This window comes from Thalassophryne amazonica, chromosome 4 (assembly GCF_902500255.1).
Source record: "Thalassophryne amazonica chromosome 4, fThaAma1.1, whole genome shotgun sequence".
NCBI lineage: Eukaryota > Metazoa > Chordata > Actinopteri > Batrachoidiformes > Batrachoididae > Thalassophryne > Thalassophryne amazonica.
This window is the reverse complement of record NC_047106.1, coordinates 44,200,940-44,213,098: the sequence shown is the minus strand read 5'-3', so window position 1 is coordinate 44,213,098 and position 12,159 is coordinate 44,200,940. Positions and strand designations below refer to the sequence as shown.

General features: G+C 40.5%; 1 protein-coding gene across 1 annotated transcript; it reads right to left on the bottom strand.

Moving 5' to 3' along the window:
- Positions 1-7,633: 7,633 nt before the first annotated feature.
- LOC117508909 (zinc finger BED domain-containing protein 1-like) lies at positions 7,634-11,276 on the bottom strand. Its single transcript, XM_034168750.1, has 4 exons — positions 9,855-11,276; positions 9,456-9,600; positions 9,263-9,368; positions 7,634-7,745 (listed from the first exon to the last, which is right to left on the bottom strand). Exons 1-4 carry the CDS (start codon positions 11,274-11,276, stop codon positions 7,634-7,636), a joined length of 1,785 nt encoding a protein of 594 aa, XP_034024641.1.
- Positions 11,277-12,159: the final 883 nt, after the last annotated feature.

The following is a 12,159-nucleotide window of genomic DNA, read 5'->3' as shown; positions in this document are numbered from 1 at the left end:
AACACAACAAATTAGACCATCATTTAGAAGACTTAATAGCACTTGATGGTGCATTTTTCACATTTTGAGGGGGCGAGCTTGGATTTGAGAGAATATCTGTGGGATTGCTTTGCAGCATAAGACATGAATGGAATGCTTCTGTCATGATTTTGAAGTGTGTGGTAATGACTCACGGTGAAAACACTTTTTCACTATATTTGTCTTTCACAGCAAACCCAACAACTGCAGGTATCATGAGTGATTTCCAGTAATCTCTGTTTTCTAACAATTATAAAGAACTAGCAGTGTATGCCTGGGCATGACTGTATGTACACTTTTGTGATAGAAAAATAGGAAAAATTTGTTTGAGGCTGGCTCCATAAAGGAGAACACTCCTATAGAAGCCCATGTTAAAATGTTCAGTTTTAGAGGAGAAATAAATATGTTCAAACATGGCACAAAAAACAAACAAACAAACAAACAAAAAAAAACAGTTTTGGTCTCTATTGCTGATTTCCACTCTGGGGCAACAGTGTGCAGGGGCTGGAATTTTTTTTTCATCTGTTTAGACTAGCGGCACGCTGACTTACACATAAAAAAAAAAAAAAAAAAATCTGTCACTGTACTTTTTAGGATTTAGTGCTGCTATAACAGACTGATGCAGAAGGTGGCAACAATGCACCAATAAGGATGTCGGCTGCTGTTAAACACCATAGACATAGAAGAGCTCCTCTTCTTCTTCTTCTTTTATGGTGGAGGAGAAAAAAAAAGAAAAGTTATCATTTTCATTCTGACTGGGAGGAAGATTATGTTTTCATTATTCGAATGTCAAATCTATCTGTCTTATCTGCAATGTAAATGTGGCTTTACTGAAGAAAGGGAATTTGGAGCGCCATTAAAGATGATTCGCAAGAGCTATGATGCTAACTTCCTGGCTAAAGGCACACCCAAACAGTCCAGGAATTGAAAAGTTGGCTAGCAGCACAACGGTCCATAAATATGAAGAGTGATAAATGTTCTGTTCGGGCCACGACTCTGAGGACACATTTGTTCTGTGCGCAGCTGGAGGAGACGTGCAGAACACACAGACATTGGGTGGCTCAGTACAGGTAAATTTCTAGAACAGTTTTCTGAATTGTTCCGAAATTAAAGAATTTCTGAAATGTTCAAACCATGCCGAATATGCACAGCTTTTGGAATTGAAAGAAAGTTTAATAGCAAGTTTCACCGATCAAGCAGGTTGCAACAGTGTGACCTGCGGAACTTTCCACATATGGACACAGAACTTAAGCACCAGGACAAAGACTGGGTGGAGATGAGAGTGCACATTATGATGATCAAGTGCAGAGCATCTTGTCAGAATTTGACAGGTGCTTTACTGACTTTGCATCCATTGAGCCTTTTGTTAGTTTTCTGGTTTCCATTTTGGAGAAAATATAGATGTGGACTGTATAACATCCAAAGTGGCATCACTCTTCAACCTGGATAGCTGTGCTTTTGAGAATGAGATCCTCACACTGAAAAAAATGACACTGAGTTCAAATCCAGAGCAACACCTGACATTAATGTCCAATTCTGGAATCTAATGCAGACAAAGAGTGCCTGAGTGCCTGCTTACGGCTGCACTAAGCTCCTACTGTCTGGACCATGAGAGACCAGCTTCCTCCTCTCAATGCCAGAAGTCCCATTAAGGTAGGGAACACCTTTTCCAACTTGAGGCCAGTCCTTGGCGTACTTGTGCTTATTCTTTTCAACATGCACATTTACTTCAATAATGCATTATGATTGTTAAAACTTTATCTTTGTGACAGAAAATTGTGTTATTATATTGGTGCATAATAAATTGTGGCTACGCTATGCCGTTCGATATGGCCTCGGTTCAGAAAGGTTGGACACCCCTGCTTTAAGACATTTTAAGTTGTAAAGTAATGGATAATTAGGGGTGTGGTTGCTTTGAGTGACAGGTAGTGTGTACCATCAGCCCACTCAAGACTACTCCGGTTGCAGAGATTGCTAGCAGTGGCTGTAGACCAACCTTGTCTGGCAACCACCCAGGCAGACAGGTGGTCCATCCCCACATCTCGAAAACAACCATCTATCACCTGCAGTTAAGTGAAACGTGGGCATTCTGTCGGCTTTCAACACTCAGGTACGTGCATGCCTGATCATGCACAAATGTAGCACATGGCCAAAATGTCGAAGCTGATGTTCCTTTATGATGCAAGTGATAGTCCTCATCTTGGTCTCCCTAAGTAACTCCTTATTTGACAGTCATTCCAGTGGTACCCGAGGATCCTGAGACACCTAGTACCAAAGAAATCCAGTCAGGCCCTTAGGCCACTGGTTAGTGTTCAAGTTTCACAACCATACATTAAGACAGGAAGCACCAGAACTCTAAAGACTTGTACCACCAACCATCTCTGTCCAGCAACCTCATGTCACCATAAACTCTTCCCAAGCGCCTCTTGATCTCAAAGGCTGAGGGCCCAGAGACATAAATGTCACTGTTGAGATAAGCAAATTTCTTCACGATCAACTTGGCTCTGCCTCAGTGAATGACAATCAGGCAATCACATGGCAGCAACTCAATGCATTTAAACATCTAGACGTGGTGAAGATGACTTGCTGAAGTTCAAACCGAGCATCAGAATGGGGAAGAAAGGGGATTTAAGTGACTTTGAACATGGTATGGTTGTTGGTGCCAGACGGTCTGGTCTCAGTTACTGAGAAACTGTAGATCTACTGAGATTTTCACACACCGCCACTCCTAGGTTTACAGAGAATGGTCAGGAAAAGAGAAGCTATCTATTGAGTGCCAGTTGTGTGGATGAACATGCTTTGTTGATATCAGAGGAGAATGGACAGACTGGTTGAATGGGACTGTGTGATGCCATCATGTCAATATGGACCAACATCTCTGAGGAATGTTTCCAACACCTTGTTGAATCTGTGCCATGAAGAATTAAGGTAGTCTCTGAAGGCAAAAGGGGGTCCAGCATTGTACTAGCAAAGTGTACCTAATAAAGTGGCCAGTGAGTGTATTGCATTTATCTGATAATACATTAAACTCGAGGTTACAGGTGTTGTCTTAATTAAATTCAAACATATCACTCTGTGAGCAACACTTCAATGAGGCCTGTGCATCCAGAGAGAGACATAATTGGAAAATTTTGCTGAGCCTCCTGGTCAGCAGGCCTGACCTGACAACAACTATAACTCGCACAAATGCAGTTTTTCCTGCTGAATTAAATAATGAAGTGAAGGAAGTGAAGAACACAGCTTATCTACAGCGTCATCTGCTGATCGTCAGCAGTTTAATGTCTTCTGGAATGTGAAAAACAGATTTTTAGCCAAAACCCTGGTTTCCAATCTGGAGGGGTGCAGTCTGTCATTCTAAAAATTGATCCACAGCTCCAGAAAAGGTTAAAATTGTTAAGAATAAAACCATACTGAGAGCAGGTTGAAGGTACAGTGCACCTGGAAAGTATTCACAGTGCTTCACTTTTCCACAAATTTTTATGTTACAGCCTTATTCCAAAATGGAGTAAATTAATTTTTCTGTCAAAATTCTACTCACAACAGTCCATAATGAAAACAAAAAAGTTTTTTTTTTTTTTTTTTTTGATTTTTGCAAATTTATTAAATATAAACTAAGAAATCACATGTACATAACTATTCAAACTCTTTGCTCAGTACTTTGTTGATGCACCTTTGGCAGCAGTTACAGCCCCAAGTCTTCTTGAATATGATGCTACAAGCTTGGTGCACCTTATCTTTGGACAGTTTTGTCCATTCCGCTTTGCAGCACCTCTCAAACTCCATCAGGTTGGATGGGAAGTGTTGGTGCACAGCCATTTTCAGATCTCTCCAGAGAGGTTCAATCTGATTCAGGTGTGGGTTCTGGCTGGGCCACTCAAGGACATTCACAGAGTTGTACTGAAGCCAGTCCTTTGATATATTGGCTGTGTGTTTAGGGTCATTGTCCTGCTGAATGATCAACCGTCCCCCAGTCTGAGGTCAAGAGAGCTCTGGAGCAAGTTTCCATCCAGGATGTCTCTGTATATTGCTGCATTCATCTTTCCCTCAATCCTGACTAGTCTCCCAGTTCCTGCCACTGAAAAACATCCACACAGCATGATGCTGCCACCACCATACTTCACTGTAGGGATGGTGCCTGGTTTTCTCCAAACGTGACACCTGGCATTCACACCAAAGAGTTCAATCTTTATCTCATTAGACCACAGAATTTTGTTTCTCATGGTCTGAGAGTCCTTCAGGTGCCTTTTGGCAAACTCCATGTGGGCTGCCATGTGCCTTTTACTAAGGAGTGGCTTCCATCTGGCCACTCTACCATACAGGCCTGATTGGTGGATTGCTGCAGAAATGGTTGTCCTTCTAGAAGGTTCTCCTCTCTCACAGAGGAATGCTGGAGCTCTAACAGAGTGACCATCAGGTTCTTGGTCACCTCCCTGACAAAAGTCTTCCTCCCCTGATGGCTCAGTTTAGACTACTGGCCAGCTCTAGGAAGTGTCTTGGTGGATCAGAACTTCTTCCATTTAGAGATGAAGGAGGCCGCTGTGCTCATTTGGACTTTCAAAACAGCAGAAATGTTTGTCTCCTTCCCCAGATTAGTGCCTTGAGACATTCCTGTCTTGGAGGTTTGCAGACAATTCATTTGACTTCATGTTTGGTTTGTGCTCTGACATGCACTGTCAAATCTTGTGTTTCCAAATCATGTCCAATCAACTGAATTTTCCCCATGTGGACTCCAATTAAGCTGTAGAAACATCTCAAGTATGATCAGTGGATGTAACTGAGCTCAAATTTGAGCTTCATGGCAAAGGCTGTAAATACTTATGTACATGTGATTTCTGAGTTTTATTGTTGGTTTGTTTTTTTTTCATAAATTTGCAAAAATCTAAAAAAAACTTTTCACCTTGTCATTATGGGGTATTGTGTGTGGAATTTTGAGAAAAAAATGTATTTCATCCATTTTGGAATAAGACTGTAACATAACAAAATATGGAAAAAGTGAAGCGCTCTGAATACTTTCTGGATACATTGTAGCTAAGCGTGGGCAGTAAAGGGTATCACTTAAAGGCTCAAGTCATGTAACCAGGGGAGATGGGGGAACGGACCAGAAGCAAAAATTTACCACAATCTTTGGCAAGATTAAAATTATGCTAAAACAGTCTTTTAAAACACCTGTCTGTCCGGAATGTGTGAATAATCATGTCACATGCCTGGGCATACTCATCCAGTGGAGTGGGGAGGATACTGACAATATCCAGCACCTTGATACAGGTAGATGGTGAGTTGCAGTTGGCTTCCTGCTGATATTTTTAATTGCTGCATCACCAAAAACCAGAGAAAAGAAGGTTGAAGGCTTGACAGGCGGTGTGATGTGATGAGCAGTGTGTGGTGGCATGGAACGCTGTCGGTGTGGAGACACAGCAGACAGTAAGGTGGAGCCTTGATTTATTGCAAACATAAAGTTTGCAATAAATTTACAATAAAGCAACTGCAAACAACATGGTTTCACAGATGAAATTCTGAGCTGTTTCAATCTCCACCGCAGTAGGTGGCGCTACTGCATAGTGACCTTGGTGGCTGTTTGCTATAAAAGAAGAAGAACTATAACTTTGTATTTTTACCACAAAGATGAAAAAGATTCAAGCAGATGTTGGGCTTGTTTCTATGATATTTTCATCCACAATCTTGTATTAGTTTACAGTTGTTGGTGTGTGTGCATTTGGTTTTCAGTAAAATGGATTATGATCCGCTTTTAAGATCCCTGCACAAGCTGCTCATTACTTGTTGGTTCATCCAATGACAATGCTGTAATGTTTTTTTTATTTCTGATATTTTACTATACATATTATGTTCGGTATAAACAAGCGAAAATAGTCTTTGCGTAATTTGGCTCATGTGTTTTTATAGCTAGCTGTTCCATTTGATGAATAAAGGTAAATATAGTGCAATGCAAAAATACCCTTGGTATTATGGCCATTGTCTTCTTTATAATTTGCAGTTGTTTAATTGGTATCTCAGTGCAAAGTGTATGTGTGTGTATATATATATATATATATATATATATATATATATATATATATATATAATGTATATAAATTAATTATACATTTATTGTTATTTACATTAATTATCAAAAGCCTGTTGTCTTACCTACAATTTGTACGTGTTCAATAAAGCCCCTCCATCAATCAGTCAATCAATCAATCAGAAACAACATTTGCATCATAATGGCATCTGCAAGAAGGTGTGCATGTGCATATACACAGTAGTGGGTACAGCTAACCAAAAAGTTAGCTTTGATAACTGCTAATCAGCTAACTGAAAAGTTCATTTTTATAATGCTAAACTGATAAACCACTAAAAAATTTTGCCGATAACCGATAACTTTCAGTATTGTCTCCGGTACACTCAACTACTGACAGGCAGGTTTTGAGTTTAAACATCACCAATGCATCTGACTAGAATCAAAGACAATCACAAACCAAACACAACACAACAACGAGCCAGTGCATGAGTCTTGCGCCCTGCCCACTGCTGTAAGGAAGAGTCATTTCCATTCACAGAATACAGCGGTTCAGCTGTGAGGCCGAACTCCTCAAAAGGAAAGCAGGTTTGACTTATGGTTTTGATTTATAAACCATATTAATCCCGATAGTTTAACTACATTAATGTCAAGTCTGTCATTTATACAAAGTGAAAATATAATGAAGGTCTGCTATGGCAGTGGCGGGGTACGACATGCTGGAAGAGGGCTCCCGAGAAGCCTGCTTTAATGTGCATTTTCTTAAGTAAATTCTGAAACTTTTTTGGCTCGCTTGATTCAGTTTTTGGGACACTGCTGTTCTACACAGAGCTAAAATCCTGATGTGGCTGCAAATCTTCGGAAATATAAGTACATTAGACAAAGCAGTAGTAGACCTGCCGCAGCCTCGGACTCGAGTTCTCCAGATACCGTGAGAAGCTCTGCTACTTCCTCCCCTAAGGTCAGCAAAGCCGACATGATGGCAGACCTGAAGGCAGAGGTACTTTTCAATCTGAAAGCTGATATCTCTGCAGTGATAAAGAAAGAAATGAAAGAGGCCCTCGCAGAAGATTTCAACATGCTTAAGTTGGAACTACAGTCAGTGAAAACAGCACTAACCAATAACACTACTGCGCTCCATGCCAATGTGGCCCAGGTGAATGCCAGAGTTAGCGAAATGGAGGAGGGCCTGTGTACATGGTCAGATAAAGTGATTGCTTTACGACAAACTATAGCTGAGCTGAAAGCTGAATTAAAAGGGTTGAAGGCGAAAGGTGAAGATGTGGAGGGCCGAATGAGGAGCTGTAATGTTCTCATTCTTGGTGTTGCTGAGACCAAGTCCAGCTCCACTGCAGCGGTTGCTACATTACTGAAAGAGGTATTACATCTAAAGAAGGAGCTGTTGGTGCATTGCTCACTTCGGTCACCTGGCCAGAAAGTACCAGGCGGAAGACCGCGGGTGATTGTGGCCAAACTTCATTATTACCAAGAATGTGTGGAGGTTTTATCCCTATACGTAGGGCCAACTATGCTTTAAAGGTGCACTGGTAATGATCTTCCCCGACTACACAGCCGGTGTGGCCAAGGCTCGAGCAGCGTTTACAGGCGTGAAGAGGCTTCTGTCGGACTGAAAAGGAGTGTGACACACGGATAGGAGGACTTGGTGTTTACAGATCCAGACAAGGCCATGGCATATGTGAAGGTGAAAATTCTGGCGAGTGAATACACACAATGACTGTAGATCTAGATTTTAATAATTTACAATATTCTCATGTAGTTTGCTTACCCACCTTTTGTTATTCTACGCTGAAATATGTTTGTTTACATATTTGTTGTGCTATTTCGGCTTAGTTATATTTCTAGTTTGCTTCTAGCTGAATTGAGAAGCCAATATAAACATTCAACGCTCATGTGAGCCTTTTATTTTAAGTTAGGGGCTAAACTGGGGCCCAAGCAGCTTCAGTAGGGCTGGGTATCGTCTAGGACAAGCCGATTCGATGCGATTCTCGATACATAGCTCACGATTCGATACGATTCTCGATATAGTGCAGCTCGATTCCATTCCATTCCGATATCGATATTTAAACTTTAAAATTTATGCTCAAAGCCATTCAATCAACAAAACCAACCAAATATATTTATGTTCAATTTATTGAACAATGATACATTAAGTAACAGTAATAATAATTGTAACTTTAATAGAAAAATAAAGTGCATTTGGTTTAATGCTTTTAACATATGAAACCAAAAAAGGCCCATTTTTAACATAGATTAAAAAAAATAATAAAGTGCATCTATAATGCTTTTAACCAAACATTGAAAACCATGAGTGGTGTCCACTCAGCTTATTAAAACTCCTGGCTGAAACATCAGTATTTTTAACATAGATAAAAAACAAGTGCATCTATAATGCTTTTAACCAAACATTGAAACCATGAGTGGTGTCCACTCAGCTTATTAAAACTCCTGGCTGAAACATCAGTATTTTTTAACATAGATTAAAAAAAATAAAGTGCATCTATAATGCTTTTAACCAAACATTGAAACCATGAGTGGTGTCCACTCAGCTTATTAAAACTCCTGGCTGAAACATCAGTATTTTTAACATAGATAAAAAAAAGTGCATCTATAATGCTTTTAACCAAACATATTGAAAACCATGAGTGGTGTCCACTCAGCTTATTAAAACTCCTGTCTGAAACATCAGTATTTTTAACATAGATAAAAAAAAAAAAAAGTGCATCTATAATGCTTTTAACCAAACATATTGAAAACCATGAGTGGTGTCCACTCAGCTTATTAAAACTCCTGGCTGAAACATCAGTATTTTTAACATAGATAAAAAAATAAAGTGCATCTATAATGCTTTTAACCAAACATATTGAAAACCATGAGTGGTGTCCACTCAGCTTATTAAAACTCCTGTCTGAAACATCAGTATTTTTAACATAGATAAAAAAAATAATAAAGTGAATCTATAATGCTTTTAACCAAACATTGAAACCATGAGTGGTGTCCACTCAGCTTATTAAAACTCCTGGCTGAAACATCAGTATTGAACATAAATAGAACACAATGTTAAAGAACTCCTCTCAGTAATGTGGACTTCACAAATGCCACTCTACTCCATTATATTTTTTGTGTAGAAACAGTAGTTGGTCAACATGCTTTGGGTTAAGTGCACTTCTCTGTGCGGTGACTATATCTCCTGCAGTGGAAAATACTCACTCTGAAGAGACACTAGTCCCTGGAATACACAGGTAGGTTTTTGCAAGACGTGACAAAAGTGGATACTCGGTCTGGTGCTCTTTCCACCAGCTGAGTGGATTGCCACCTACAAGGGACATGGGAGCAGTTTCTTTGTATCGAGTCATTTCCTCCTTAGCGCGATCCTGTGTGGTTCTATGTCTCGCTGCAGTACCTGTGCTGTATGTTTGACCAAGAAGATCAGCCAGACTGCATGATGACCTTGCTCTCTTGGTGGGTGGACCAGTAGAGATGTCCTGCTTGTTGTCATCCTGCACTAGCACCTCATCGGGGTCTGCTGTCTCCGTTTCAGCCTGTTCCTATAGAAGTAAATCAGAAAGAGAAAAAGCAGGTTTAATATAACTTGTGTTTTGCCATTATTAAATTCACCATTCTAATTTAACATAATCTGCCAAATGTGTATTTTCCCCAACTTTAACATTATAAAAGTATCCATTATAAGCATTTTCTTTTAAACCTTAACATATGACGTATGTGACATACACAAAAAATATTTTTTATAAGTCAGTAACTTAGTGATAATTTAAACAAAGATATTACCTGAAATCGTTGCTGGATCCCTCCTGCCTCTGCAATGACCCTCATAGATGTCCTGGCGTTCATCATCGGAGAGGAAGGGAAGTGCCTTGAATCTTGGATCCATAGCTGCACACACGTATAAAGTATCTTTCTGCTTGTCCTTGTATCTCTTGCTCAGGTCCTCACAAATGGCTGATTTTATTTCTTTCACTAATGCAGAATCAGATGGGTTTTCTTGAAGATCATGGAGGAGCTGAGCATGAAGTGGTGCCACAACTGATAAGGTTGGGATGTTTTCCTGAGACATCACAAGTGTAGCTACCTTCATGGGCTTCATGGCATCCACAATCTCCTCAGCAGATGTTATGTCTGACTCACTGAGGGTGCAGACTTCTTTTTCTGTCTTCCTTATTTCACCAGACAGTAGAGCGGCAGATATAGCGGGTTGCTGCTCAAGAAAACGTTGGAGCATATCATGAGCGCTATTCCACCTAGTTACGACATCAGTTAGCAGTTTATGTTCAGGCAACTGCAGTAGCTTTTGTTTTTGTTGCAGTACATGGCTCGCTGTAACGCTGCGCCTGAAGAAGCTGGTTATGCGCCTCACTCGACCCAACAAACGGGCAACATTAGGGAGCTTCAGTGCGCGTTGTGATGCCAAGTTGAGAGTATGGGCAAAACACTTGAAATGCAACATACTGGTTAGCTCAGCTGCAACGGTCATGTTAGCGGCGTTGTCTGTGACAATAGCCGGGATTTTGGATGCTATGCTCCACTCATCCAGCGCCGTTTTCAGTAACTCCGCTATGTCGGTCCCCGTATGGCTCTCATGCATGGCTCGTGTTTGTAAAACGAACGCCATTAGCTCCCAGTCGTCGGTAATGAAATGACAGGTGATCGTTACATATAACTGTGTGGCTCGAGATGTCCACCCGTCGCACGTAAGGGCAACTCTAGCAGCTGAAGTTAGTGAAGTTTTGACATGTTCTTTGACCTCTTCGTATTTCCTGGGCACAGCTATTTCAATTATATAGCGACGGGTTGGGATAACGTAACGTGGCTCCAGCGTATTTACCATGTAGCGAAAGCCTCTGTTTTCAACCACGCAGTAGGGACGCAAATCCAGGCAGATGAAATGCACCACCGAGTCAGTAATCTTGATTGCACGTGGTGAGGTAGATGGAAACTTATACGTGGTGTTGTCCAGAGTTGTTTGCTTCAGTTCTACAGGTTTCTGCTGTGATTTTGGTGCTGCTGCTAGCTTGTCAGCATGGTGCCTATGTAGGTGAGCCCGCAAGTTGGTAGTGTTTCCAGAATAGCGTACCGTACCATTATGGTGCCTGCATATTGCATTTGTTTTGTCCAGTCCCTGGCCTTTTTCACTGGCTTTAAAACCAAAATGTGCCCAAACATCTGCTTTTAGGGACAGCGGCGCTTCTAGAATCCTCTTGGCCATTTTGCTTATTCATGTCACTTGCACTTCCTCGTTGTGAACAGGAATGGCGCGCTGTAATACCGCCCCCTAGGGGTTGGGGGTGTATTGATATTGAATGCCAGAATATCGATATCAAATCATTTTTAAAAAAATCAATATATATCGTTGTATCGATTTTTATGCACAGCCCTAAGCTTCAGTAGCAGTATAAGTCAATACAAGCACATTAATGTGTGGATTTGTTCTTGTTCTAGATTTAAGTGTTCTGGTTTTTTTTTTTTATCTCCTTGTTCAGTTTGGAGAGGGGGTTTTGCTATACCGCATATTTATGGGTGACTATTTGTTTAAATCTCTGTCTGTACCTATGTTTCTGTAGAGGTAATGGTTTGTGTACAAGTAAACTCTAAAATACTTTTAAGATGATCAGTGTGACTGTGAGCAGGGAGACTCATGGATGCCCAGTCAAATTTGTAACTTGGAATGTAAAATCCCTTAATCAAAACATAAAATATAGGAAAATCATATCACATTTAAAGCAGCTCAGTGCAGATATTGCCTTTCTGCAGGAGACGCATGTGCGTTCCTCTGACAGCCTGAGTCTAAGCGAAAAATGGTCTGGTTTCAATCTAACTTCCAAAGCAGATCGAGAGGTGTAGCAATAATGATTGGCAGGCATATACAGTTCACTGCATCGAGCGTGCAGAGTGACACCACTGGGTGCTTTGTTATAGTGGTGGGAAAATTATATACACTCCTTGTAATTTTAGTCTGTCTGTTTGCACCAAATTGGGATGACTAAGAGTTCTTTAATAAACTTTTCTCCAAGATTCCCAATATGTCAACGCATAGTATTATAATTGGTGGAGATATTAATTGTGTGCTTTCTTCTTTAGACAGAAGTGCA